At 39.3% G+C, this 27,401-nt stretch overlaps 1 protein-coding gene across 10 annotated transcripts in view; it reads left to right on the top strand.

The window, feature by feature from the left end:
- The window catches only part of FGD4 (FYVE, RhoGEF and PH domain containing 4), a 200,761-nt gene that overhangs the window by 106,742 nt on the left and 66,618 nt on the right, over positions 1–27,401 (top strand). For 2 of the 10 annotated variants that reach the window (XM_084956371.1, XM_021092067.2), the window contains exon 1: positions 4,916–5,086. The exons of the other annotated variants lie outside the window; for them this stretch is intronic. Coding sequence is in view for 1 of the 2 variants with exons in the window: in XM_021092067.2 (XP_020947726.1) it covers positions 4,996–5,086 (91 nt within the window). In the remaining variant the exon portion in view is untranslated. Of the gene's footprint in view, positions 1–4,915; positions 5,087–27,401 lie in introns of those variants that run through there. 10 annotated transcript variants of the gene reach the window in all.

Here is a 27,401-nt window from a genome sequence, read left to right as displayed (position 1 = left end):
GATCCCTGGCCTCGCTCAGCATTGCTGTGAGCTGTGGTGTAGACTGCAGATGCAGCTCAGATTCCACATTGCTGTGCCTGTGGCATAGGCTGGCAGCTACAGCTCTTATTCAACCCCTAGCCTGGGAACTTCCACATGCCACTGGTGTGGCCCTGAAAAGCAACAACAATAACAACAACAACAAAGAACTTACAGGCCTCATCTCACTGACTCACATATATACAAATTGGAACTCACACACATTTGGTTGATTTTTTAAATTAAAATGTGTTTTTTTAAGCCAATGAGGAAATTATTTTAATACTACATTGTTTGATTTTATTAGATTATTATTAGAAGGCTGAAGGGTGCAAAATGGGTTAAGATTCAGATTTTGTTCTATGAAAGTAGAGATTGCCTCCCAGTTAAATATCATTGGAGAATCAGTCTGAGGATTTTATTCCTTAGTTGATAACTGGAAGTCAGAAGTACTTCAGTGGTTTTTTCCTACTCCTTGTTCTATCCGAACAAAGTGAAATACTAACATTTACTTGATATAATTGTACTGCCAAGATATGTTTATTTGTAAATAATATTTAAACCAACTTTGCCATTAGTACATGGAAGTTTTCAGTTATATGATAGATGATGTACTAGGTGGCTTTAAATAAAAATACTGGGGCAGACAACTTAGTCCCCCTTCACCTTTTTTGAAAAATGATAGATTAGTAAATTTTAATTCAGGAAGCACAAGTTGCATGGCAAAAATTTTTTTGTTTTAGGTCATTTGCATTAAAAATGGTACAGTATTGAAAATAATACAGGTACTTTTAATAAAAAGTAGACTAAGGTCAATATAATAAAAAAGCAAGTGGTTATGAAATACCTATTTAAATGTTTGGCAGAATTTCTTAACTTCCTTATTCAACAGAATTTGTAAAGAAATAACCTGTGCCAGGGGAAGCCAAAGATCAGGGTGAGCGCCCATTAAATCTTCAGGACAGGGTATTTTGTGAATAACTAAGTGGGTTAGCATGGATTTTAGGTATTGTTGTCTATGACAACCTTAAAATTAAATTATCTAAACATTTATTTGAAAGATCCTTTTAAATATATTATCATAAACTTCATTGTTCACAAATGGACTTTGTGTGGGAAGCTAATTAGATCACTTTTCAATTTTTCAAGATTTTAAATAGTCACAATAAACAGATAAAATGAACCAGTACCAAAAATCATTCACTTTTTAAAATTAAAGGATAATTTATATACAGTGAAATTCTCCTCCTTTAGGGAACAGTTCTGAGTATTGATAAATATGTATAGTCATATAACTACCACAACAATGAGGAATTGAGCAGTCCCAACTCGTTTGAAAATTCCATTATACCCATTTGTGATCAGCCATTTCCTCCAGCCCCTGCCACCTCAGGTCTGTTTTCTGACCGTATATGCTTGCCTCTTCCAGAATATCATATGAAACCTTATGTATGTAGCCTTTTAAGTTGGTTTCTTTTTTCTTTCTTTCTTTTTTTTTTTTTTGTCTTTTTTAGGCCCACACTGGTGGCATATGGAGGTTCCCAGGCTAGGGGTCAAATCAGAACTGCAGCTGCCAGCCTACGCTACAGCCACAGCAATGCCAGATCCAAGCTGCGTCTGTGACCTACACCACGGCTCATGGCCATGTCAGATCTTTAACCCACTGAGCATGGTCAAGAATTGAACCTGCATCCTCATTGTTCCTAGTCGGACTCATTTCCACTGCACTAGGACGGGAACTCCCGTAAGTTGGCTACTTTCTAATGCACATACAAGTGCCCCTGGTTCAATTCCTTGAGGGTTATGCCACTGTATGGATTTACCAGTTTGCTTATTTATTCACTGATTGAAGTGCAATTGGGTATTTTTCAGCTTTTGGTAGCTGTGAATAAAGCCCCTGTAAACATTCATGTACAAGTTTTTGTGTGAATATAAGTATTTGTTTCACTTGGGTATATGCCTGGGAAGTTTACATATTAGGCATGATTAGGTTTTAGTCTAAGAAAAGAATAGACAATTAGAACATGGGTCATATGGAAGCGCTTTTTTTTGTTGTTTTGTTTTTGGTTTTTTGGTCTTTTTGCCTTTTCTAGGGCCCCTTCCTGGGGCATATGGAGGTTCCCAAGCTAGGGGTCTAATTGGAGCTGTAGGTGCGGGCCTGCACCACAGCCACAGCAACACAGGATCCGAGCCACGTCTGGGACCTACAGCACAGCTCACGGCAACGCTGGATCCTTAACCCACTAAGCAAGGTCAGGGATTGAACCCACAACCTCATGGTTCCTAGTCGGCTTCGTTAACCACTGTGCCACGATGGGAACTCCTGGAGGCACTCGTTGAACTTTATAAGAAACCGCCATGGCTACTACTGGGTAGCTCAGATTTAGTTAAAAGTTTGTGGTAAATGCTGAGTGTAATTTCTGAGTATCTACTGTGCATAATGAGAGTCAATATTTGAATTGTCGCTTTATTACTTCCTAGCTGCAAATCGTACTTTGCTTTTCTGGTTTTCCTTTAAATAGATTCAAAAGTAGATCCCATTATATCTTAATTTATTGTGCAAGAGTTAAGTGAATTTCTTAAAGGTTATCGTTTTACTAAGGTTCCTGGGCAAGATTTTTAACCTCTAGAACCTAGTTTTCTCTTCTGCAAAATGGTAATTATTACTCCATACCTTATGGGTATTATTCCTTTGGCAGAAGAGTGTTCTTTTCTGTAAAATAACGATAAATTATTATTACCCCATAATGAGGATTTAACAAAATGCTGCATGGAAGTGCTTACCATAGCACCTGGCACAAAGTAAATGTTAGCTAAAAAAAAAAAAGTATTTCTTTGAACCCAAACTTGATGTTATAATTTAAACATTGCTATCAAAACTCAGGAAGCACAGAAGTTGGTGCATTTTTATGACAGGGAAACATTCTGCTTTTTACATTACTGAAATTTGCCAAGGCTAAGTGGGTTTGGAATCAAATATAGTTTTCTTGTTGCACTGAAATTTAAACACACAGGTGGAGATTGTGAAGGACATAAAAGTGAATTCAGGTTTCTTCTCTTTAACTCTTTTTCTTCATGTTCTAATTGTCTATTCTTTTTTAGATTAAAACATAGTCATGCCTAATATGTTTCCCCTAATCTGGGAACTTCCATATGCCGTGAGTGTGGCCCTAAAAAGCAAAAAAAAAAAAAAAAAAGGAATGATTAAGTTGCTCATTGAGCAGATGGAAGTTACTGTCTCATCTGAATGTACAGTACAAATCCTCACACCACATGTTAAGTGTTGTGTCCCCCCCCCCCCCCCACTGGTCCTGATATTAGTTACTTCCTAAGCAGGTGCAATTGAGCCAGAGCTTTAGGCCATCAGTGAGTGTCAAGTTTCTGTCCATTGGTTCTCCAGGTGTAGTCCCTGAAGTGCATCCCTAGACTGGTAGTGTCATTGTCATCTGGGAGCTTGTTGGAAATGCAAATTCTGGGGTACCACCACAAACTCCTCTCCTGAGATGGAATCGACAGTATGTGCTTTTAAGTGCCATTGCGGAGTTCCCTGGTAGCCTGGCAGTTGAAGATTTGGCTTGGTTCAGTCCCTGGCCTGGGAATTTCCACATGCCGTGGTTTTGGCCAAAAAAAAAAAAAACATCATCGGAGTTCCCGTCGTGGCGCAGTGGTTAACGAATCCGACTAGGCACCATGAGGTCGCGGGTTCGGTCCCTGCCCTTGCTCAGTGGGTTAACGATCCGGCGTTGCCGTGAGCTGTGGTGTAGGTTGCAGACGCGGCTCGAATCCCGCGTTGCTGTGGCTCTGGCGTAGGCGGGTGACTACAGCTCCGATTGGACCCCTAGCCTGGGAACCTCCATATGCCGCGGGAGCGGCCCAAGAAATAGCAACAACAACAACAACAAAAAAGACAAAAGACAAAAAACAAACAAACAAAAAAAAACACATCATCTAGATGATCTGGATCAGAAACACCGCATCTGGATACACTGAAAAGGGGTTTAAAGAGGCTAATTTCAACTGTGAGGATGACATCTATAGCCTGTTACTTCATTGTGATTTTATAAAACAAACAAACAAACAAAATTCCTTTTTTTTTCATTTTTGGCCACTGTACAGCATATGGAGTTCCTGGACCCGGGATCAGATCCCAGCCACAGCTGCTAATTAAGCCAAAGCTGTGGCAACACCAGATCCTTTAACTCACGGTGCTGGGCCAGGGATCAAACCTGCATTCTGGCACTGTAGAGACACTGCCAATCCTGTTGTGCCACAGCAGGAACTCCTGATCTTATAAATATTTTAATTAACACTTTTTAATTTTTCAGGGCTATGAGAAATTTTGAAAGTTCTAATTAAATAAGCTTATAAAGATACGTAAATAAATAGTTTACCAGTTAAACAGTGCTCTGATATAACATAAAACTTGCTTCCCTTAGGAAATTTATGAATAGTATTTATTCACTCTGCACCAAGATCAATGAGCTATGCTAAAATGGAAAGTTATAAATGGCAAAATAGTATTGGCGATAATTTAGAATGACATTTTAACATCTTAAGCCTGTGAATCTTGAATCTGTAACCTCTTTGGTCTGGAGCATGGACCTAGTTCAAGTGGAAACAAACTGTTTTCATGTTGGCTTTTTTAGAGCATTACTAATAGTTTAGGAATTAGTCAGTTTATAAACTGTCCTATTCCCAAATGTATTTCTAGTGCATTTGAAGCTTCCATGGGCCTCCGGTGTTGTTTATTTTACTGTAATAAATAGACATCTCTCCATCCTCATATACTTGGTCTTATAAAAAACACTGCAGCAGCCCTCCTTTGGGGAGGTGTGGCATATTATGCATGAGGTTGTCTTTGAGCAGTTTTAAGATCTAAGAAAGTCCTGAAGTAAGCAGTGTACCATCAGAGCTCCCGGCTGACCCGTGGGGTCTCCAGGCTGTCAGACTTTAGAGCCAGAAGTGAGATTTTATCACATGAACTTTGAAAGAGTAAAATCTAATATTTTCCTACCAAACCAAAGTAAACTAATTATCAGTATATATGAAATCATGTCCGCTGATCAAGGTAAGTAGTTTCATTTTCTAGTGTATCTTTCTCACGTTTTTTTCTCCAGTGCGTATGGGTCAGTTTCTAACACAGCATGTTAAAGGATATGAGAGTTGCAGAATTTGGTTTTAAGTTAAGAATAAAGTTCAGAGTATTTTCAACTTTAAAATATGTACTATATTCATGGTTTTTGATTCTTAACAGGAGGCTGTTTCTGGGTTAGCAAAATATGAGTTAAACCGTTGTTTCTCTGACTCATTCTTACATTATAAAAGTTTTAAAATTTAGTCACTAACGGGAGGATGTAGAGAAAGAAAGCAAATCTTTTTTTCCTTTTTTCTCCCATTTCTGATGTGAACAAATCTACAAAATGTTTACTACTAATCCTTTGCTAGTGCTACTGCATGGGGTATTGTTCTGTTCAAGCAAATAGACACATCCCCTCCATCCCGGAATTCTTGCTTTAGCGAAGTTCAGGAGGTGCCTGTTACTTGTTTTTCCACATTGATAATTTCATAGAAACAGGCATGGATTTTTTTTTTTTAATTGTCATTAGTATTAAGCCACTGTTTTTCCCCTCCAATATTCTAGAGAGTATATTAATGAGAAGTTAACTCTTTTGAAGAGGCATGAAACTGTGTGGTAGAAATGTAATCATATGATGGGAAATTTTGGCTAAAAATATCTTTTAAAACTAAAACGGGTTCATTTTGTGGTACTGTTTTCCCATTGTTTGTACATGGATATTAGCCTTCCTGAGGAATGTCTACACTGCTAAGTAAGATGAACTGAAACTTAGAACAGGCAGTCTTCATAGTTACCAAGATTCTCTTGTGGTGTTATTCTTTCCTCCTTTTGGCCTAGGATGGGGACTTGAGGGGTGGGTTGCCGGAGCGTGGAAGCCCAAGGGCGGGGCTGGTCACAGTCCTGCAGCAGGGAAGCTGAGGCTCCCTCCCACAGCTGCACAGCGTTGGCTGGCTCTGCTCCCAGCTTCTAGTAGTTGCTAGAGATTGAGTAGCCAGTGCATGCCTGCCTTGGCTCCTTCCATTATCCAGGAAGAAGCCTCAATTCCTTTTCAGGAGGTCTACTATTTGTATGATCTCTTTGCGGCTTACTGTAGCACTCTAAATAGGAAACTTTTTTAAAAACAAGCAGCAAAAAGAAAGTACTTTCTTTCTGCATTAGTGAAACTGAAACAGCTTCTGTCCCTTCCTATTCCATCCTCAGATAGTTAGGGATGATTGGAGAGACGTAGTATTCTTTCCTGAAAGGTGGCCTCAAATGGAAAGAGAAGTGCTGCTCAGATTTTCTGCTCTAATGGACAACTCCCTATAGTGAGTGGCCACTACAATAGTGTGGGCTTGGAAGTTCCTTTTAAAGTTTTTAAACTGAAAAGACAGGAATGTAGCACTTCCTGCCCACACGACTGGGTTATTTTATTGCTGTTAAGTTGTCCAAGAAAAATTTTAAATGTGTGTGTGTTATTTGTGTACGTGTTATTTGTATAAGTTTTATCTTTTTTAATGACTTGAAGAAATTTTCCTTTTTAAAACTTATGCTTGTAGACAAACTCACATGGAAATTGAAGAAAAAAAAATGGAGTGTGAGGAATGATTCAATGGGAAGTATTCTTCAGTCTTTGCAGGGATGGTAATATGGTCTTTGTATACTACTTATTCAAACTAGGTAAATTAATTGCAATTCAAGATGACGATTTTAAGCTTGAACAATTTCCCTTAGACACTTGAACACCATTCATTCAAAAAACAAAAAGGCTTTTTCCTAAGTACTTATAGATTTATCCATCCTGATCTACCCTCTAGTATTCATCTTTACTCTCTGTGCTATTTCTAATATATACAGTAGTGAGCTAATTTTTATTCATTGTGCAACCAAATTTATATATATTTGGTTGTACCTGCAGCCTGGGGAAGTTGCCAGGCCTGGGATCAATACTGCGCCACAGTGGTAACCAGAGCCAAAGCAGTGACAATCCTGGGTCTTCAACCTGCTGAGCCACCAGGGAACTCCTGAAGTATATTTTTAAAGGCCTTCACCTTGATTAAAATATGTTCTCTCTGGAGTTCCTGTCGTGGCTCAGTGGTTACCGAATCCGACTAGCAACCATGAGGTTGGGGGTTCGATCTCTGGCCTTGCTCAGTGGGTTAAGGATCCATCGTTGCTGTGGCTCTGGCGTAGGCTGGTGGCTACGGCTCCGATTGGACCCCTAGCCTGGGAATCTCCAGATGCCGAGGGAGCGGCGCTAGAAAAGGCAAAAAAGACAAAATAAATAAATAAATATGTTCTCTGACTTATACACTCTCACAGTCCCTGTCAAGTCCTGTTTAGATCAAATCCTTCTAAGAGTTTTTCCTCTGCTAATTAACTGAGGATCTGTAGCTGGCAGGTCATATCTTAAAGCAGGCAGGATGAGCATGCCTCTGAGAAGAAAAGTAGAGTTAGTCATGGAGGCTGGGCATTCTATATGGTGGTTATTAAAACTTGGCCCGGGCAAACTTCTTTTTCCCCTCTTTTTTTTTTTAATTTTTAAAAAAATTTTTTAAAAATCAATTTATTATTTTTTTTTAAGGCCACATCTGCGGCATGTGGAGGTTCCCAGGCTAGGGGTCAAGTTGGAGCCGTAGCTGCCAGCCTGCACCACAGCCATAGCAACACAAGATCCAAGCCGAGCTGAGTCTGCAACCTACACCACAGCTCACGGCAACACCGGATCCTCAACCCACTGAGCAAGGCCAGGGATTGAACCCTCAACCTCTTGCTTCCTAGTCAGGTTCGTTTCCGCTGTGCCACGACGGGAACTCCTCTTTCCCCTCTTAAACAAAAAATCCTCTGAGTCATCTTTATGTCATTATTTAGCAATCGTTATTTCTTATGCTCAGGCCAAAAACTTTAGTCTTTCTTGAATCTTTTTTCTCTTATCTCTCCATCAATCCAATCTGTCAATCAATCCTGCTTTGAGTGATATCAAACTGACCATGGCTTAACGCCTCCATTGCTACTACCCTGGTTCAAGCCACACTCAACCTTTCCTTGGATTATTCCATAGCTTCCGCTTCACCTAGGACCTCCTGAAGTCGGTTATCCACCCAGCCACCTAACTGCTCCTTTAAAAATGGAAAACAGGGCATTGTCTCTCCTCCTTCAAGGAAGTCTCTAACTTCTCAAAGTAGAAGGCCCTGCATTTCCTGACACCAGCCTCCACCCTGTTAACTCTCTGACCACAGTGTGCTCCCTGCTCATTCTGATCTATCCATGAAGTCTGAGAGGTCAAGTTAATCCCAATTATGAAGAACAGAGACAAAGTTGTGGGGGTTGGTGGGCATGGGAATGAGAATGGAGCCTGTGGAGGACTCAATAAATGGTTTTGTGTTTAGGAATTACAGGTTTCTGCTGGGAGAGAGGAAATAGATGGGAGTGGTTTTGGAATGTGAGACCAAGAAATTTAGGGACTAGTTTGCATGGAAAAAATTGTGGGAAGATGAAGAGAAAATATTTAAGATGTTTTGCTGTGTTCCAGCAGAGAAAAAATTTCCTTTTTTGTTTCCCTTTTATCCCTCCTGTATTTAAGACATTTCATACTTTGAAACTCTCCTGTAAGAGGAAGATAGGAAAAGCAAGAAGATAGAACAAAATGTAACAATCTGAAATGTTTCCTCTTAATAGTTCTTGTAAAACTTGATTGGAAGAGGTAGAAAACCAGTAAAAGCAATGATTATGCATGACAGATGTCTTGTATAGGTGCAAAATATGTGCTTGGAGAATAAAAAAGGAAGAACAGCTGTTTATTTGAGTCAGGGAAATTTCCCCCCAAATAGGACACTGGAACCAGATTAATGTGTTTGAAGATAAGACAGTTGAGCTAAGGGAACCAACATATGCAAAAACATACATGATATGGTTTTGATATATGAAAGTAGTATTATTATAGGAATGGAACTGATCAGAATGTGGCTGAGCATTAGGGTGCATGGCTGTGTAAATAGCTAGGAAGCCTTTACAGGTAGGTTGATGTCTTAAGGTAAAGGGTCCTGTATGGAAATCAGAGTTTTTCCTACAGATCTTGCAGTCCCATTAAAGGATTTAAAGCAAGGGAGTAATAAGATTGGTGTCATCCTTGAGTGAAGTAAACAGTAAACTTTTTCTTTGCAGGAGCAATCGTATTAGACATAACTAAACATGACTGACGTAATGCACTTTTAAAATTCAGAATTAGAAAAATGGTTATATTTAACAAATTGGCTTATTTTTCTTCCTAACTTCCTTCCTGGGTCAGTCAAAAAATATATATAGAAAATGCAAGATAAGCTAGATGCGGTATTTGCTTTTTAAGTTTTGCGTAACTTGAAACAATCCCCTACACTGTTAGATGCTAAATACACAATGCTATTGTGCTCCTGGTCTAGAAATCTAGCCAGGGGCAAAATATGAGGCCTGTTGGTCTGATTACACAGCAACAAGTAAGGAAAGCAAAATCTATGTAAGTTGTTAAACATTAGATTTTAGTAAAATGAGATTTATATGAATGTTTGTCTTAAAAGAGTATCAAAATAAAAATGAGAATTGGGATAGATTAGAGATTGTCACCAAGCCCTTTTTGGAAAACCATGTATCTTGTCAGATTTTTTAAAAAATTGCCACTACTCCTAAGGTCTGCATCTACCTGTGACTTACACCTAAGCAATGACACTAGAGCAGTAAAAATTTCTCTAACTTATAAGGAAGTTATATAACTTTCTCACGGTCACACAGTATATAACCATGTCAAAATTTTGACCTTTTAACCTCCAGTTTTCCTAATCTACCCTGTTTTTTCTTTGGGGGGAAAATGCCCTTCCAGATAAATAAGCCTTGCTTCCCAGGCCTAGCTGATCCTGGCCCTGGACTGCAGTGATAGTATTGGTATGTTTGAAATGAGTAGCTTTCAGGTTGAAGGACTGACTGGCCTTAAGGAGCTTTCCTTACTTGGTAGAGTTCATTTTATCTGTTTTTGCCATGAAGGTAAATTTTGGTTTGAAAAGTGAACAGTGTCAATAACTTCAAAACAAAGTAAGCTGAGAAGCAAAAGTTGGCCAGTAATTTTAAATTGGCAGTGTGAAGTAGGCAGAAAATCATAGAACTTAAAGAGAGCATTAGGTTAGAATGTTTTGGCTGCTGAAAACTAGGTTGAGAGAAATTTAAGTTTAGAAAAATAAACTGAAAAAGCAAATACAAAATTAATGAAAATCAAGCTAGGTCAGGAGGGATTTGCTTATAGAAAGGATGTGTATTTTTCCCTTTGTGAAGAGAAATAGTAGTCCATTCTTGGTTGCTGTGATTGACATAATGAAAACATTCTATTTGGTTTTAGCAACATCCTTGTCAAACCTTATGAAACATTTTGGCCAGTTTGATCTTCTCTCTGGGCCTGCAGATAAATTTATTGTGAATAAATGGAAAATAGTTTGGCAGTGGGTAAAAGGAAGAGGAAAAGCCAAGATTCTTGTTATTTTATAAACCAGACATCTTGCATAAATGCGTTGGCTAGGAGAAAACCATCTTTTGCCCTTCAAGTTCATTTCTACCATCTGTTTCTTTTTCTTTCAAAGTTTATGAAGTCAATGAAAAATTTAATTTTATTGTTTTCAGCAGTCTCTTCTTTCATAGCAAAACTTGCCATCCTCTCCATCAACCAAAAATAATCTCCGTCTTGAATTCTCATGGTTCCTAATTAGTAGCTTTTCATAAAAACTAAAGGATGTCTAGTTTTTTGTTTTTTTTTTTTTTCAGTAGTGGATTCTAAAATAAGTTAGTCTTACTTTATCTACCAGATGTTGAAGAAGGCCTCACACTTGACATGTAAGTATTGGCTATGACTTAAACTGAGTCAATTGATATTGCAAGCCTAAACCATTCTTATCAAAATTTCAGAGCCTTCATGGTATCCCCACTTTAAGATATAATTTTGGTGAAACTTTAGCTTAACAGCTTAAAATTATGAAATTCATCTTATACAACTTTAACTGAAAATACCAATTTGATCCAAAGCTGTAACCATGACTTCAGTAAGGGTGGTGGTTCTTAACCTTCACTGCACATCCTGCAAAGCTTTATTTTTATTTATTTATTTATTCATTTACTTACTGTCTTTTGTCTTTTTTAGGGCTACACTTGTGGCATATGGAGGGGTCTAGGGGTGTAATCAGAGCTACAGCTGCCAACCTACACCACAGCCACAGCAACGCTAGATCTGAGCCGCATCTGCAACCTATACCACAGCAGATGACAACTCCAGATCCTTAACCCAATGAGCAAGGCCAGGGATTGAACCCACAACCTCATGGTTCCTAGTCGGATTCATTCCCGCTGCGCTATGACAGGGATTCAGCCCAGGTATTACACTGTTGTAGTTCTTTTAAAGCTCTGTAGGTTGGGAACCACTGACCAAGAAGCATGATCTGTTGGCTTATTGGTTCACATTCAGTACATAGCTGGGGAAGATGATTTTTGTGTAAAATATTTGGATGGCAAATGAAGCACTAGCATGCTAGTCATGTGGGATTTAGACCAATAAAAAACTAAAGATTATGTCCTATAATTTACTAAATACATTTTTATTTACTAAATACATTTTAGAGTGATCTGTAAGCCCAAATGTGCTAGATCAGTTGTGCCAGATGCTGCCAGAGCTCCCTGAAACCTAGGTTTTTCCTTGTCCAAGGTCAATTGCTAGCTGGATTTTGAACCAAGATTGATTCTAGAAAATTATAATATGAATATATTAAACATAGTGCTATAATAATAATGTCATAATATTATAGCATTTATAGCACTAATCCATGGTGTGTTGCCTTGATAATCTAGGTCAAGGTCTACAAACCTTTTCTGTGAATGGCCAGATCACGAATATTTTAAGCTTTGCGGGCCACAGTTTCTGTTGTAGCTACTTTGCCCCCTTAGCAAAAAGCATTATACACAGCATTATAAGAATGAGTGTGGTTGTATTCTGATAAAACTTCATGAACAGAAGTTGTGGACCAGATTTGGTCTGTGAACTGTGGATTGTAGACTTCTGATTCAGGTATATTTTAATCTTCCCACTGAGGGACTCACAGGCTGTAGTTTGCAGTTCCCTGACTGAAGAACATTTTAATCTCCCTACCTGAAAGCAGGTTAAAGATCTTACTGATCCTACACAGTTCCTGGCACTGATTCTATTACAACGCCCTCTTGCAAAGTGCTAAATACTCTTTCTTTCTTTTCTTCCTTCCTTGCTTCCTTCCTTCCTCTTTCTTTCTCTCTCTCTCTCTCTTTTTTTTTTTGGCCATACCCACAGCATATGGAAGTTCCTGGGCCAGGTATTGAATCCAAGCCAAAGCTGCAGCAGTGCCGGATCCTTTAACCCTTTGCACCGGGCTGGGGATCAAACCCATACCTCAGTAGACCAGAGCCATTGCAAATGGATTCTTAACCCACTGCACCACACATTTCTTTTTTTTTTTGTTATTGAAGTATAATTGATGTATGTTACATAAGTTACAGGTATACAATATAGTGATTCAAAATTTTTATAGGTTATATTCATTTATAGTTATTCAATATTGGCTATATTCCCCTTGTTGTACAATATAGCAAGGTGCTAAATAAATGCTTGTTGAATTAATACCTACATATACCTCTTAAGATTTGTTCTTTTGTCTCCAACCTACCCTTATAACCAGTCTTCAAGTAGGGGAAAAAGTTGGCACATATTCCAACTATGAAGAATAAATGCACTTTAGTTCTTTGAAGTCTGTGACAAGTTTTTTGTTGTTTTGTTTTATTTTTTATTTTGGAGGTCCCGAGATAGTGGCAGGTTGTTAATTGCTGAATATGGGGAAGGAATAGAAACATGATTCCCTGAGGACATTTATTACTATCCTTATTTCTTAGAGCAGATTCTAAGTAAAACTCAAAAGTATCTCTTTTTCTTTCTTTTGTCTTTTGTCTTTTCAGGGCAACACCTGTGGCATATGGAGGTTCCCAGGCTAGGGGTCTAATTGGAGCTACAGCTGCTGGCCTACACCACAGCCACAGCAATGCAGGATCTGAGCCATGTCTGTGAACTACACCACAGCTCATGGCAACACTGAATCCTTAATCCACTGAGTGAGGCCAGGGATCGAACCCGAAACCTCGTGTTTCCTAGCCAGATTTGTTTCCGCTGTACCACAATAGGAACTCCAGAAGTATTTCTTAAACTTGGTTTTGTGACAACTTAGGGGGTCATTAACAATTTAAAGAGTATGTTTAGTTTCTCAGGACAGTGTTTCCATTTACTGGAAATACAGCTCCAGGTCCTAAGCTCATTTCCAGTGCAAAATACAAACGGGCCTGACAACAGGGCCATCAGTTACAGTGGAAAGAGCACTGACCTTAGAATCAAAATCCCTGGTGTGACTCTTGGATTTACCACTATTTACTAACTTTACTTTCTTGAACTGTAATTTGCAGATATCTGTCCTACATACCTTTTATGGATACTGAAGGCGAAACACAGTATGACGTGTATGACAGTTCTTCTTGAGTTCTCTCTGACCTCTCCTTGAACAGGTCTCAGTCAGGTGGTTGCTCTGTAGCTGAGAGCCAAGCAGGAATAGACTAGCGTGGAGTGAACCCAAGGGACTCTGCCCATTGGCTTCCAAAGGGAATGTCTGAGAGTCTAGGAGAGCCATATACTAGAAAGAGATCAGAAATCTGAGCAACCGAAGAGCAAATGGGGAGGAGGTTCAAAGCTGGGAAGAAGCAAGGAAGTATGGGACTCTGTCTCTGTCTGTTTAGTGACTCCAGATAAAAGTCTCATTCTTATCTCATGTTTCTTTTTTAATCTCTTTGTTTTTTTAATGTCTTGGCTATTTTGAAGCTTTGGTCTTGCACAGTATTTGCTGAAATAGAGGCATAGGATCATGGCAAATAGCTATAATGTAACGAAGATGTAATCACTTGGTTACCTGCTGTCCAGAAGGTCCTTACAGACTGTATGTAGATATGACACCTAACCTCAGCCTAGCCACTTAACATCACCTCAGTTGACTCATGTTTATAATGGGCATAAAAATGCCTACTTTATCTCATAGGATTCTTGAGAGAAAGAAACGAAGTAATGCATATAAAGTGCTTCACATACTGCATACTTGGCACAGAATAAACTGTAACATGTTATTACTACTATCATTACTAGTAGAATAGTACTAGCATTTGCAAGCAAATTTGCTGTGAATTGTGTACGTTTTAAAGCCTATTAAAGCCCAGGTCATGGTAGTTAATATTTTTGTGAGATTCAGGATAAATATTTGTCTGTGTGTGTGTCTGTGTTTACTGAAGGACATCTTAGCATCAGCGCATCCCTATTCGAAGCCATGCATGGCCCTGCATTTATACAAACTCCTCTTAGTGTCCAGAAAAAAAATCAGTCGAGAAAAGATTATTTTGAAAAATAGGTTTGTTCCCACCCCCCAGGAGTATAGCCTTTTCTAACAATACTCTGTTGTAGATGGGTTATAAGTCTTCTGAAAGAAGTCAAGCTCCTTATCTAATAAAGTGTTTTGCCTGATCTTGGGGTTTAAACCCACAGGGAGGTCACAGAACAAAGAAACAGTTTTATCTCCTGATGACTCAGCAAAAGTAAAGGCCAGTGATGTGCTTTTATATTCAGAGGTCTTATGATACTTGTCTCAGTGAAATAAAACTTCCAGCATTGTTCTACATATTACTGTTCTCCACATTGTTAATTATTGTAATATTTTACATCCTGTTTTATAACTACTTTAAGAAAAGAAAAATTCCCTTTGGAGATTTTTTTTGTGTTTAATAAATTGTAGGTGTTTGCGTGCTAGGCTGTGGGATTTTGCAGGTGAAAGGAAGAGGCGGGTGGAGAGAATAAAGAGGAAGTGAATTGGCAGGGTTACGGAATGTAATTTCACCTGATTTTTTAAGCCAAGGGCTACCACAATTTTAGACTCCATGTGCAGGACTCAAGCATCCTGGGTCAGCCAGCAATGCTGCTTTTATGGTCAGTTCACTGTGGGGTTGTGCAGCATTGAAGCCGGGGCAGCAGGGTCATGTTCAAAAGCCATGGCCAGGTTGGACTTTCAGTTCTCACTTTGAAAGTCAGGGTCATGAGGGCAGCCAAGATGATTATCAGGAAGTCAGGAGCTGTACCTTTAGAGGAGATGGGAAAGTATGGGAAATAGCCCTGGTCTTAGCTGTTGGAACATGGGAGGGAGTCCCGGGGGCTACTTTTCCCAAAAATGTGTTCTAAGACACTTAGTTCTGTGGGATGTTAACTTGTAATAAGTGATGAAAAGGTTTCCTGGACACATACTGGGTTCAAAGTAAGGGTGTGTGTGTGTATTTTAACTGTAGGGCTCTTCACAGCCTCTAATATGCCCACTGGCATCATAAATGTATAAGATAAAACTGTTAAGTGGCAGGTCACAAATATGTCATATAGAATCATGGTTGGTTGGTTGGTTGGTTGGTTTGATGGCGTAGTGGAAGGAAGAATTGAGAGATCCTGTTCACAGAATCCACTTTGGGGAAAGTTGTCCTAGGGCATGTGACCTTGCTCTGAAGATTGCTGTGACTTGTCCCCTAGGCTCTTTAAGGACTGCTCTGAGCACAGTAGAGTCCTGAAGGAATCCACAAACACCCAGAAACTTGTCGACACTCGTAATAAGGGCTTTTCTCTCCCTCCATCCAAATATTTGTTTCTTGATGTTTGATTATTTGATATTTATTAGATATTTGTTATGTGATATTTGTTACTGTTGTTCATAAAATTAAGGCAATTAGTCCTTCTTATGAGAAGAAGGACAAGTGACTTAACTCATAATTACTGAGACCAACAACAACAAAATGGATCAAAGTCTTTTACAACTGGCCTTTCATGAGGCAAAGGCTTTCTCCCCATTTCCTTAATAGCAAATGAAATGATATTTTGAAGAAAATATCTAAGGAATGTATCTGAAAACTTGAACAATGAGGTTGGAAAATGCATCAGGAGGAGTGTTAAGACTGACCAAACCTGATGAACATCAGGGCAAATTATTCATCCTGAACAGTCTTACAGACTCCTAAAACCATCACACCAAAAACTCTATTCTTATGTTCTTACTTAAAGGCACTGTTCCCCTGTCACATTAGTCAGGAGCCTAAGTAAACATTATCCTTTTCTCCTCTCTTTCCATCTCCCCCCTTTTTTTTTTATTTTTTTATTTTTTTTGTCTTTTTGTCTATTGTTGTTGTTGTTGCTGTTGTTGCTATTTCTTGGGCCGCTCCCGCGGCATATGGAGGTTCCCAGGCTAGGGGTTGAATCGGAGCTATAGCCACCGGCCTACGCCAGAGCCACAGCAACGCGGGATCCGAGCCGCGTCTGCAACCTACACCACAGCTCATGGCAACGCCGGATCGTTAACCCACTGAGCAAGGGCAGGGACCGAACCCGCAACCTCATGGTTCCTAGTCGGATTCGTTAACCACTGCGCCACGACGGGAACTCCTCTTTCCATCTCCCCCTTTTTAAATTGAAGTATAGTTGATTTACAGTGTTGTGCTAATTTCTGCTGTGCAGCAGAGTGCTTCAGTTATGTGTATATATACTTTTTTTTTTTTTTTAATGCCTACACCCAAGGCAATTGGAAATTCCTGAGCCAAGGATTGAATCCAAGCCACAGCTGTGGCAACGCTGAATCCTTTAACCCACTGCACAGGGCCAGGGATTGAACCCGCACATCTGCAGCGACCTAAACCGCTGCAGTTAGATTCTTAACCCACTGTACCACAGCTGGAACGCCTAGGGATTCTTTTTTCTTCTATTCTATTCCATTACAGCTTATCATAGATCCGTGTGTCCCTTCTTAAGCCAGGCCCTTACTGATTGTCGGAGCCACTCCCCTCCTCTTCACCTTCTGCCATTGCCATTAGGGCAGCCTCTTACCTTGTATGTGGGATGGCGGCACAGGTGGGGGCCTGATACCTATGGAACTGAACGTATCTCTTTAGGAATTACCTGAGGGTGAGGATTATGTCTTATCTGTCCTCCTGTCCCCCGTGATTAGCAGCGTGCCTCACACTTTTAATTAGGGAGTTATCACTCTGGTACATGTGAGGAGGGACAAGAAGAAAAAAAGGAAGAATAGAATAAAGTAGAAGCTTGATGGGTTTTGTTACTCACTTTGCAAGTTGATCATTTGGATATTCTCAGTGCTCATAAAAACTGACTTTAAGTGATCATAAACACATAAGTGCTTTTCAGAAAATGATTCATTGTTAAAAACCAGCAAAATTGTGCTTAGGAATTCCGTCGTGGCGCAGTGGTTAACAAATCCGGCTAGGAACCGTGAGGTTGCAGGTTCGGTCCCTGGCCTTGCTCAGTGGGTTAAAGGATCCGGCGTTGCCATGAGCTGTGGTGTAGGTTGCAGACGTGGCTCGGATCCCGAGTTGCTGTAGCTGTGGTGTAGGCTGGTGGCTACAGCTCCAATTAGACCCCTAGCCTGGGAACTTCCATATGCCGCGGGAGCGGCGCTAGAAAAGGCAAAAAGACAAAAAAAAAAAAAAATTGTGCTTAAAATCAAATGAAGAATTGTCAAGTGGAGGAAAAATGAAAAAAAATTTATGGAATCTAGGACACATGTTTGCAATCATGGTAAAAGCATGAGGAATAATGATTAAATTGTTTAAGATTAAAATGACCTGTGGTAAATTCTACTGTACTTCAAATGTCAGACATCATTTTATCATTACTAATACTGTTATCATCTTTAATGTACCAGGCCACATACTTATAAATAACTCATTATATTAATTTGTAGAAGTCATTAATTGGCCAGAATTTATCCAAATGGTCTATTAGGAATCTCTGCAAGTAGCAGAGACACTGAAGCAAATGGCAGCTGCTTAGACAGTAAGCCAGCATGAGCAAGTGCTGGGTGGTAGTAATTGAAAATTTAAGCAGTGTTAAGGGCAAATATAAGTAGACAGGGCAAGTATAGAAGGAAGCAAGAAGTAAGAGCTTTGAGAGGCTGGAGGGAGGTGAGAGTGGGATTTTGGCCCTCAGATCCACTACTCTGGCCTAATAGAGCACTGAGTATTATGCGAGTTGTAATAATAATAGCAAATAGTTATATAGCACTTACCGTGTGCTCGCTACTCCTTTAGTACTTTCACTATAATTAATTAAACCATAATCCTTACAATGACCTTCTGAGAGTGCTACTGTTATGAATCCTCTGAATTCTCATTTATAGATCAGGAAATTGAAGTAACTCAAGCACTCAGCTATTAAATGGTAAAGCCAGGCTATGAACCTAGGCAAATGAGGGTTATATGGCTGAGGTACACTGAAGAATGCCTAAATTGCCCTAAAGGTATATTTAGTATATTTAGTATATACAGTAACTAGTACAACTGGCCTGGAGATCAGGAAAGCTTCCTGGGTGTGCCTTTGTTCGGCCTCTGAACTGCCTTTTTGAAACAGATGATCATATTGGGTGAATCCAACATCAGTTCTCAGGTCTCTCTGCACATGAATAAACTTAGAGAACTTTATGATATAGTCATCAATTTCAGATCTTAAAACTGTTATGAATCTTAGCAAAAAAGTGTGACGGCTTCAAAACAGCACTTACTTGATTGCATGAATGGGCAGCTTTTCAGGCATATTTCTTATTGTCAGCACAGCAGTAATACAGGGCATTTTGATACATCTAGGGCCATTTTCTTCCACTTCATTATAAAAAAGAAGGAACCAAGAAATGGGTGTTATTATAAACTGGCAACAATGTATGGGATAACCCACAGCAGGCTATGAACCTCCTCCTACTCAGAATGTGTCAATGAGAACCTCCCTCTCTGCAAATAGGCAAAAGAGACATATGTAATTGATTGTGGTTTCTCTTTACTCCACCCTTCCAGGCTGCAGATACAGTTATTTTTGTGTTTTAAATAGCAAGAGCTTTTCTGTAATCTTGACCAACATTCTTAAATATAGCCAAAAGGGGAACCTCCATCAGTGTTGGAGGTGGGAGAGCTGCCTCCAGCTTCCTTCCCCATACAGTGGGATTCAGAAACAGTTTGGTCTCCAGCAAAAAACGCTATGCCAAGGTGCGGCAGAGCACATGACCAACTAGTCCCCATCACCCACCCAGAAGGCACTGTGGAATATGCACTCTTAGTATGTGGAAATTCATGGCACCTAACAAATGGTCACTCTGAAAGTGGGGAGCCCATGTTTGAGTTGTAGTGATATGTGTAGTCTGCTATACATATACTTACATAGCAGCTACTATAGCCCCAGGCCTCATCCGTGAGCTCCTCCTCAAAACTAGAATTTTAAGATGTGTTTCCATTCATCTAATAGAATTTTAACTTTGAAGGGACCAGTGACAATAGAATTCTTTAGAAATTTTATTTTCCTTTTCATTCCTTCTGAGTAGCAAAAAAAATTCAATAATAATTAGGGAGCATGTTTCAGGAAAATAAAATTTTTCTAGTTTGAAAACAAAAATTTTGTGTTTTTAGAGGCTGTCTTTATTTTATCTCATTACATTGATGTGTTGTTGCATTTGCTTTAGATGCCATAGCAACAGTTGCCTTTTTACACATTTTATTTGTATCATACAGCAGTGGGACCTTTAAAAATAATGAATATCTACAGTTACCTACTTTCAAGGCTTATTTTGAGTTCATATTTGTTTTGAACTTCAAAGACTGCAGCAGTTTGCTTTTCCAGACAGTATAACTCTTTACTAGTCTATAATTTTAGGTAGCATCAAGTGCTGAGTCTGAAAGATTGACAGCCATAGTGCACTTTAGTTAGTGAATCCAATAAATGTAAATAAAATTACAGATTATAATAAATGAAAATATATTTTCAGTCAGTTGGTGGGATTTTTGGCTGCTACTGTTTTTATCAAGACAAACATCTGGATAGTTCTACAATTTCAGATGTTTAGAAATCTGCTAGGTTGTGAGGAATATTACTTGGGTAAGTTTTCTTTGTAGATATTTAGAATTTGTATATACATTACCTTGAATGCGTCAAAATTTACATAAGAATGGAAATGTTTGAAATTTTGTGTAGATTGAGCTTTCAAATAGCTACATGTGTCCTTCTTGTTGGAATTAAAAAACATTTCTCATGAAATAGAAAATAGGAGTTCCCCGGGAGTTCCCATCGTAGCGAGGTGGTTAACGAATCCGACTAGGAACCATGGGGTTGTGGGTTCGGTCCCTGGCCTTGCTCAGTGGGTTAAGGATCCGGCATTGCTGTGAGCTGTGGTGTGGGTCACAGATGCGGCTCGGATCTCGCGTTGCTGTGGCTCTGGCATAGGCTGGTGGCTGTGGCTTTGATTGGACCCCTGGCCTGGGAACCTCCATGTGCCACAGGAGCAGCTCAAGAAAAGGCAAAAAGACAAAAAAAAAAAAAAAGAAAGAAAGAAAGAAAGAAAGAAAGAAAGAAAAAATAGGAGTTCCCTGGTGTCCTAGCAGTTAAGAAGCCAGTGTTGTCACTGCTCTGCTGTGGCTCAGCTTCAGTTCCTGGTTTGGGAACTTCCATATGCAATGGATGCGGCCAAAAAAAAGATGAAAGAAAGAAAGTAAGAATGAAGAGGAACTTGTCTAAGATTTCTGGAGATCATTTGTTCAATAGTTATTTATTGAGCATGTACTTATGTAGCAGCTAATGTCCCTGATATGTTCCCAGAGCTTACATCCTAACCAGGGGAGATAGACAACTGAATAAATGATAGCATTTGTAAGAAGGTGGTCATTGCTGTCGAAAAACAACAACAACCAGCAAACAAACCTGTAAAGCATGATAAGGGTATATATAGTATCAGTTATACTAGGTAGAGTGGTCAGGATAGCCCATGTTGACAGGATGCAAGTTGAGCCAAGATGTGAAATGAAAGCAATTATCTGGGAGAAGAGCATTCCAAAGTCTGTAAAGTTGTAAAGCCTGCTTGGTCTATTGGAGGAATAGTAGGGAAGCTGTATGACTAGAGTGGAGTGAGCCAGGGGGCAGTACTAGCAATGAGGTCAGTGGTAAGGGATAAAGGCCAAATCATGTAGAGCCTGTCAGCTGCTATAAAGAATTGAGTTTTTAATTTTTTAATTTTTTGGCTGCACATGCGGCATGCGGAAGTTCCCAGGCCGGGGATTGAACCCAAGCCATAGCAGCAACCCGCTGTGCCATTAGAGAAGGAGTTAAACTAGTAAAATGTGGAGCCAGCGGAAAATTTTAGGCACAGGAGTGACATTATCTAACTTGGGTTTTAAAGGTGCTCTCTCTAGTCCTGTGGAAAGCACATACTGGGGACAAGGGTAGAAGCAGGGAGACCAGGTGGAGGGTCTTGCTGTAATCCAGCTAAAGATTAGAATAGTCATGGTGATGGGAGACGGTAGAGTCAACAATTTTCTGATGGATAGGATGTAGAGTGCAAGGGAAAAAGAGAGAGGACTTCAGGCTGCTTCCAAGCCCCTAATCGTAGATGCGGTTGCCATCAACTGAGATGGAGAGGATGGTAAAGAAAGTTAATTTTGAGTGAGAGCGGAGGGATGAGGGAGTCGGGTTTGGCTGTGTTGAGTGTGAATTAGCTATTAGACATACTAATGGAGATGCTAGGTTAATGATTAGATGTATTCATATTTCTTTTTGTCCACATTAAGCAAGGGATATGCATTTTTAGTTCAATTTTTTGTTAAAAATACATTAAGATAAAGTTTACCATCTTAAAATAGTTATTTTAAGTGCACAGTTCATTAGCAGTAAATATATTCACATTATTGTGCTCCTGTGACCACCTTCCATCCACAGAACTTTCTTGATCTTGTAAAAATTTAAGTTCTGTAAAATAATAACTTCATTCTCCCATCCATCTAGTCACTGGCAACCACCATTTTGGCTACTCTCTGTACCTCATATAAATGGAATAATACACTATTTGTTTTTTTCAAACAGCTTATTTCATTTGTCATAATGGCCTCAAGGCCATCCATGTTGTAGCATGTATCAGAATTTCCTTCCTTTTATTTTATTTTATTTTTTTGTCTTTTTGCCATTTCTTGGGCCGCTCCTGCGGCGTATGGAGGTTCCTAGGCTAGGGGTCGAATCGGAGCCGTAGCCACCGGCCTACACCAGAGCCACAGCAACACAGGATCCAAGCCACATCTGCGACCTACACCACAGCTCACAGGAATGCCGGATCTTTAACCCACTGAGTAAGGCCAGGGATCGAACCTGCAACCTCATGGTTCCTAGTCGGATTCATTAACCACTGAGCCATGACGGGAACTCCATTTTTTGTTTGTTTTTGATTCTTTCCTTTTAAAGGATGAAAAATATTTCATTGTATGAATATGCTACACTTTGTTTATCTATTCATCTGTCAGCAGATACTTGGGTTGCTTCCATATCTTGGCTATTGTGAATTATGCTACTATGAACATAGGAATACAGATATAAAGGATATACTTTTTTTTTTTTTTTTTTTTTTTTGTCTTTTTGCCTTTTCTAGGGTCATACCCGCAGCATATGGAGGTTCCCAGGCTAGGGGTCTAATTGGAGCTGTAGTCACCGGCCTATACCAGAGCCACAGCAACCCAGGATCCAAGTTGTGTCTGCAACCTACACCACAGCTCATGGCAACGCCAGATCCTTAACCCACTGAGCAAGGCCAGGGATTGAACCTGCAACCTCATGTTTCCTAGTCGGATTCGTTAACCACTGAGCCATGACGGAAACTCCAAGAATATACTTTTAAAAATAACTTCCAGTACATATACTTGGCGACTTTCATAGATTTTCTCATTTTTATATAAGTAATTCATAATTACATTTTCCTTATATGAGATATAAATCGTATTGTTCCATAGACAGCAAAACATGAAAGTTCTTATTCATCCTGTCACCCTTCCACTATCCTTAATTCCCAAACTTAAGTTTGCCATGTTTCCTTATATTATTTTCAGTACATTTATACACGTTTTTGTATATCATTTCTGTTTTAAAAATGGGATCATACTATATGTATTTTCTCTACAGTTTTTTTGTCCTTAATACTGTTGTAGAGGTGTTCCCGCTGTGGCTCAATGGGATTGGCAGCATCTCTGCAGTACTAGGATTCAGGTTTGATCTCTGGCCTGGGAACTTCCACATGTTGCAGGTGTGGCCAAAAATAAATAAATAAATAAATTCCTAGAATTAGATTTCCTAGGTCCAAGGAAATTTCTTAAACTGTTCATCATATCTTCAGCTCTAAGTTCCTTTGTGGTTTGCTGATTATTTGATAAGGTGTGTGTGTTATTGAGTTCAAGAAGTTTGGGAAACTGAAATTGTTTTCTGAAATAAACTTCCTTGCTTTGGGTTTGTTCCCCTTGGCAAATGAGTTGTGAACTGTGAGTTTTATAACCTTATTTGCTTTATTTCTACTTTTTCAAAGTGCAGTTGACTTCTTAATCTAAGCATTTTAAATAGCACATGGGAGATATGAATCTATGGGACAAATGGGGAGCTTTTGAAGGGATGATAGAAGTCTGTTGAAAAATGTCCTATAATAAATAGAATATCTTCCAATGGAGGAGTTCCTGTCATGGTGCAGTGGTTAGTGAATCCGACTAGGAACCGTGAGGTTGTGGTTTCGATCCTTGGCCTTGCCCAGTGGGTTAAGGATCCAGCATTGCCATGGGCTGTGGTGTAGGTCCCATATGTGGCTTGGATCCCGTGTTGGGGTGGCTCTGGCGTAGGACAGCTGCTACAGCTCCGATTGGACCCTTAGTCGTGGAACCTTAGTCGTGGAACCGTGCAGCTGCGGCCCTAGAAAAAGACCAAAAAAAAAAAAAAAAGGAATATCTTCCGATGGAGAAACTTGACAGATACCACCAAGGTTAACATCATAAGTGATATCATGTTGATACCATGCAATGGAATGCAGTGAAATGGGTACATTGCCTTTGTGGTTTTCTCCCCCTAAACCCATAAACCCAGTCTGATCATAAGAAAACATCAGAGAAGCCCAGGGACATTCTACAAAATACCTCACAGTACTCTTCAAAAGTGCCAAGGTCCTGAAAGACAAGCAAAGACTGAGCAACTCTTACCAACTGGAGAATTAAATGCCACATGATACCTTGGTTTGGATCCTGTGACAGAAAAAAAGTGTTAGTGAAAAAAATTGGTGAAATCTGAATGAAATTGTGGTTTAGTATTGCACCAATATTAAATTCTTAGTTTTGATAAACATACCATTGTTATATAAGATTCTAGCTTAAGTGCCTGGGTACAACTGTTCTGTAAATCTCAGGTTATGTCAAAATACTGTTGTTGTTGTTGTCTTTAATTTCTCTTCTTCTGGACAATCTACTCCTAAGATTGTCTCCCTCAGAAAACTATCTCATGCTCTTAAATCAAGAGATCCTCCTGTCCCGAGAGCTGGAGACCATGAAGATCTTCCCAACTAGAGACTCAGTGCAGTTGGGAGAGATGTTGTGGGTGGGTGAGGCAGGGCCAAAAAGATGTGATCTGGGGTCATGGATACCAGGTCAAGAGATCAGGCCTGAAGAATCAACAAGTGAGTAGACTTTGCTTTGGAGTAAATCCAACCTTAATTTGTGAAAGAGCCATTCAAGAATAAGTTGGCAAAACATAACAACCCAAGACAAAGTTTTGCAAATGGGAGGCAGTCACCCTAACCAGTCAGAGAGATTATCTGTCACTCACAAGTGTCATGCAAAAGAAGTCACGTAAGTGAAAGTTAAGCCATGGCAGGAACCTCTCCAGTTGGAACAGGGAGGTTTATGCAGCCAAAGATGAGGCTGGACTAACTGAGAATGTTTGAGGATACCCTGCAGTTAGTATCTGTCTAGACAGTCCTTGCAGGAGATATGACCCAACAAATGTAAGTGAGGCACTCAAAGACAGAGGAATGCAAAATAGTTAGGACCAGTGGCCAAAAAGATTACCAGTCCTCACAAGACAGTATTTAAAATAGAACCCTTCTCCCCATGCTAACATAATGTAACTGCTTGTATCTATGCCCAAGATTGCTGCTTAATTACTCCTACTGGTTCTTTTTGGTAAACTGGAATCTGAAAGGTTCTATAGTTAATATAAAACTTCTTGAATGGATAGACCATCTGGTTATAATTTTGGTTTCAAGTCCCTGTTATGTAACTGGTACCCAAATAAGGACTGTCTCCAAATGTGAGTAGGCTGAGTCAGTCATAAACAAGCAAAAAAAAAAAAATTATTCCTCTGTGTTGCTAATATCCAAGATGTTAAAAGATGAAGTATTTAATGAAATGATGCTGCCTAATTTTAATTTTTCCTTTACCATGATGTGTTTAACCTAGACCATGTTGAGCAAACTTTTCCTGTAAAGGACCAGATAGTAAATAATAATAAAGATTTTAGGAGTTCCTGTCGTGGCTCAGTGGTTAGTGAATCTGACTAGGAACCATGAGGTTTCGGGTTCGATCCCTGGCCTTGCTCAGTGAGTTGTGGATCCAGCATTGCCGTGAGCTGTAGTGTAGGTTGCAGACGCGGCTCAGATCCCGAGTTGCTGTGGCTCTGGCATAGGCCAGTGGCTATAGGAGCAGCCTTAGAAATGGCAAAAAGACAAAAAAAAAAAAGAGAGAGAGAGAAAGATTTTAGCCTTTGCATGATCTCTGTTGCATTTTTGTTGTTCTTGTTGTTGTTTTAAACAGCCTTGTAAGAATGTGTTTTCTGTGTCTTTCACTATATTTTCATGCCTTTTTGCTATAATGGTTGAAGGTTGGAGATGGCTTTTAAATAATGATCTTAAAGGAAGTTTCTGGCTATGTATTTCTTGTCACTGGCAAAAGATTTGTAATCAGGACTTTAATGGATTTAAAACAAAATGAATGTGTAGTTGATCTCTTACCACAGGCATTTTGGCACATTCTTCTGAGATGTTCTCTAATAAATATGACCCTGTAAACCCTTTGGACCCCGCAAAGTTGCTGTCCAGAAATTAAGTGCCTAGTTTTCAACTTCAAACTATTATTTATTCAAGACATATTTGTTTCCAAATAGTCTAATTATTACAGTAGTTTCATCTTTTAATATGTAACAGTGGTGATCTATTTTTTAAAGATTCCATTTAATTTGTTTTCTCATTTACCCCTTAGCTGCCCCCTCTTATAGTTTTGTTGCTACAAATCATCTCAAAAGCCTCATTCTTGCTTTCATGTTGTCTCATTTTACTGTAAAGTTACGGATTCTACCTCTGGTTTGTAGTTGGGCTTTGGCTTTTTTCACTGTTTCTGCCCCAAGGCCATCCTTTACTAGACCCAGAGCAGGTGGCCTTTCAGAATCTAAGCCGTTCTTGGGATCACTGTGGAACAATATCCTAATGCCCCTAAAAGACTTAAGTGGTTGGATCATATGCTGTGGATTTTTCTGAGAAGGTAGATAAGATCACATACTTAAAGGCTGAGCTTTTATTTCTTACGTTTGTAATTTTAGTAATATGCTGTCAAATAATCTTCCTTAAATCTTACAGTCAAGACCTTTGTTATATTTGGCTAAACAATGCTTTATTCAGCTTGCAGCCTATTTTAGCAGAAGGGTATCTGGTGAAACTCATCTAATGTGTTTTAGCATAGGGTCTCTAATAATTCCTCAGCAGTACTTGGAACTGTTAATAACTTCTAAAATTTGCTTTCCCTAGATAAATTTTAAGGGGAGCACAGAAAATAAAATAGTATTGTAGGTTTTATTCAATATTACTCACTCGATTGAAGTAAAAGGGGATTTTTTTTACTCAAAAGAAAGTTGAGGGAGTTCCCGTCATGGCGCGGTGGAAACGAATCCCACTAGGAACCATGAGGTTGTGGGTTCAATCCCTGGCTTCACTCAAGGATCTGGTGTTGCTGTGGCATAGGCCGGTAGCTGAAGCTCTGATTGGACCCCTAGTCTGGGAACCTCCATATGCAGTGAGTGCGGCCCTAAAAGGACAAAAGACAAAAAAAAGAAAAAAGAAGTTGTTTGAGTGTTAATAGCTTTTATTGTTTTGAATAATAATTAAAGCTTTTTATCTCAGTTCTCATTTTAGAATTTGGATTCTATAACAATGAAACTCTTTGTTTCTTAATCAAATGATGGTTTCTTAAAATGGCATACTTTTATTTAGTGATAATGAATTTCCTGATAGAAATTTTAATTTTCTCCCAAACGTGTCCCAATCTGTTGTTAATACCACCATGTCAACTAGAAGAAAGGAAAATTTAATATGCCTATAAAGAGGAAACACTGGCATATGATTTATTTAAAAGTCTT

This window comes from Sus scrofa, chromosome 5, assembly GCF_054392235.1.
Source record: "Sus scrofa isolate SSC_HxYL_T2T_F1_AM1 chromosome 5, Sscrofa_HxYL_maternal_Yorkshire_Landrace_v2.0, whole genome shotgun sequence".
NCBI classification, from domain to species: domain Eukaryota; kingdom Metazoa; phylum Chordata; class Mammalia; order Artiodactyla; family Suidae; genus Sus; species Sus scrofa.
Note: the sequence above shows the minus strand (reverse complement) of the source record. Positions and strands in the feature narration are given on the sequence as shown.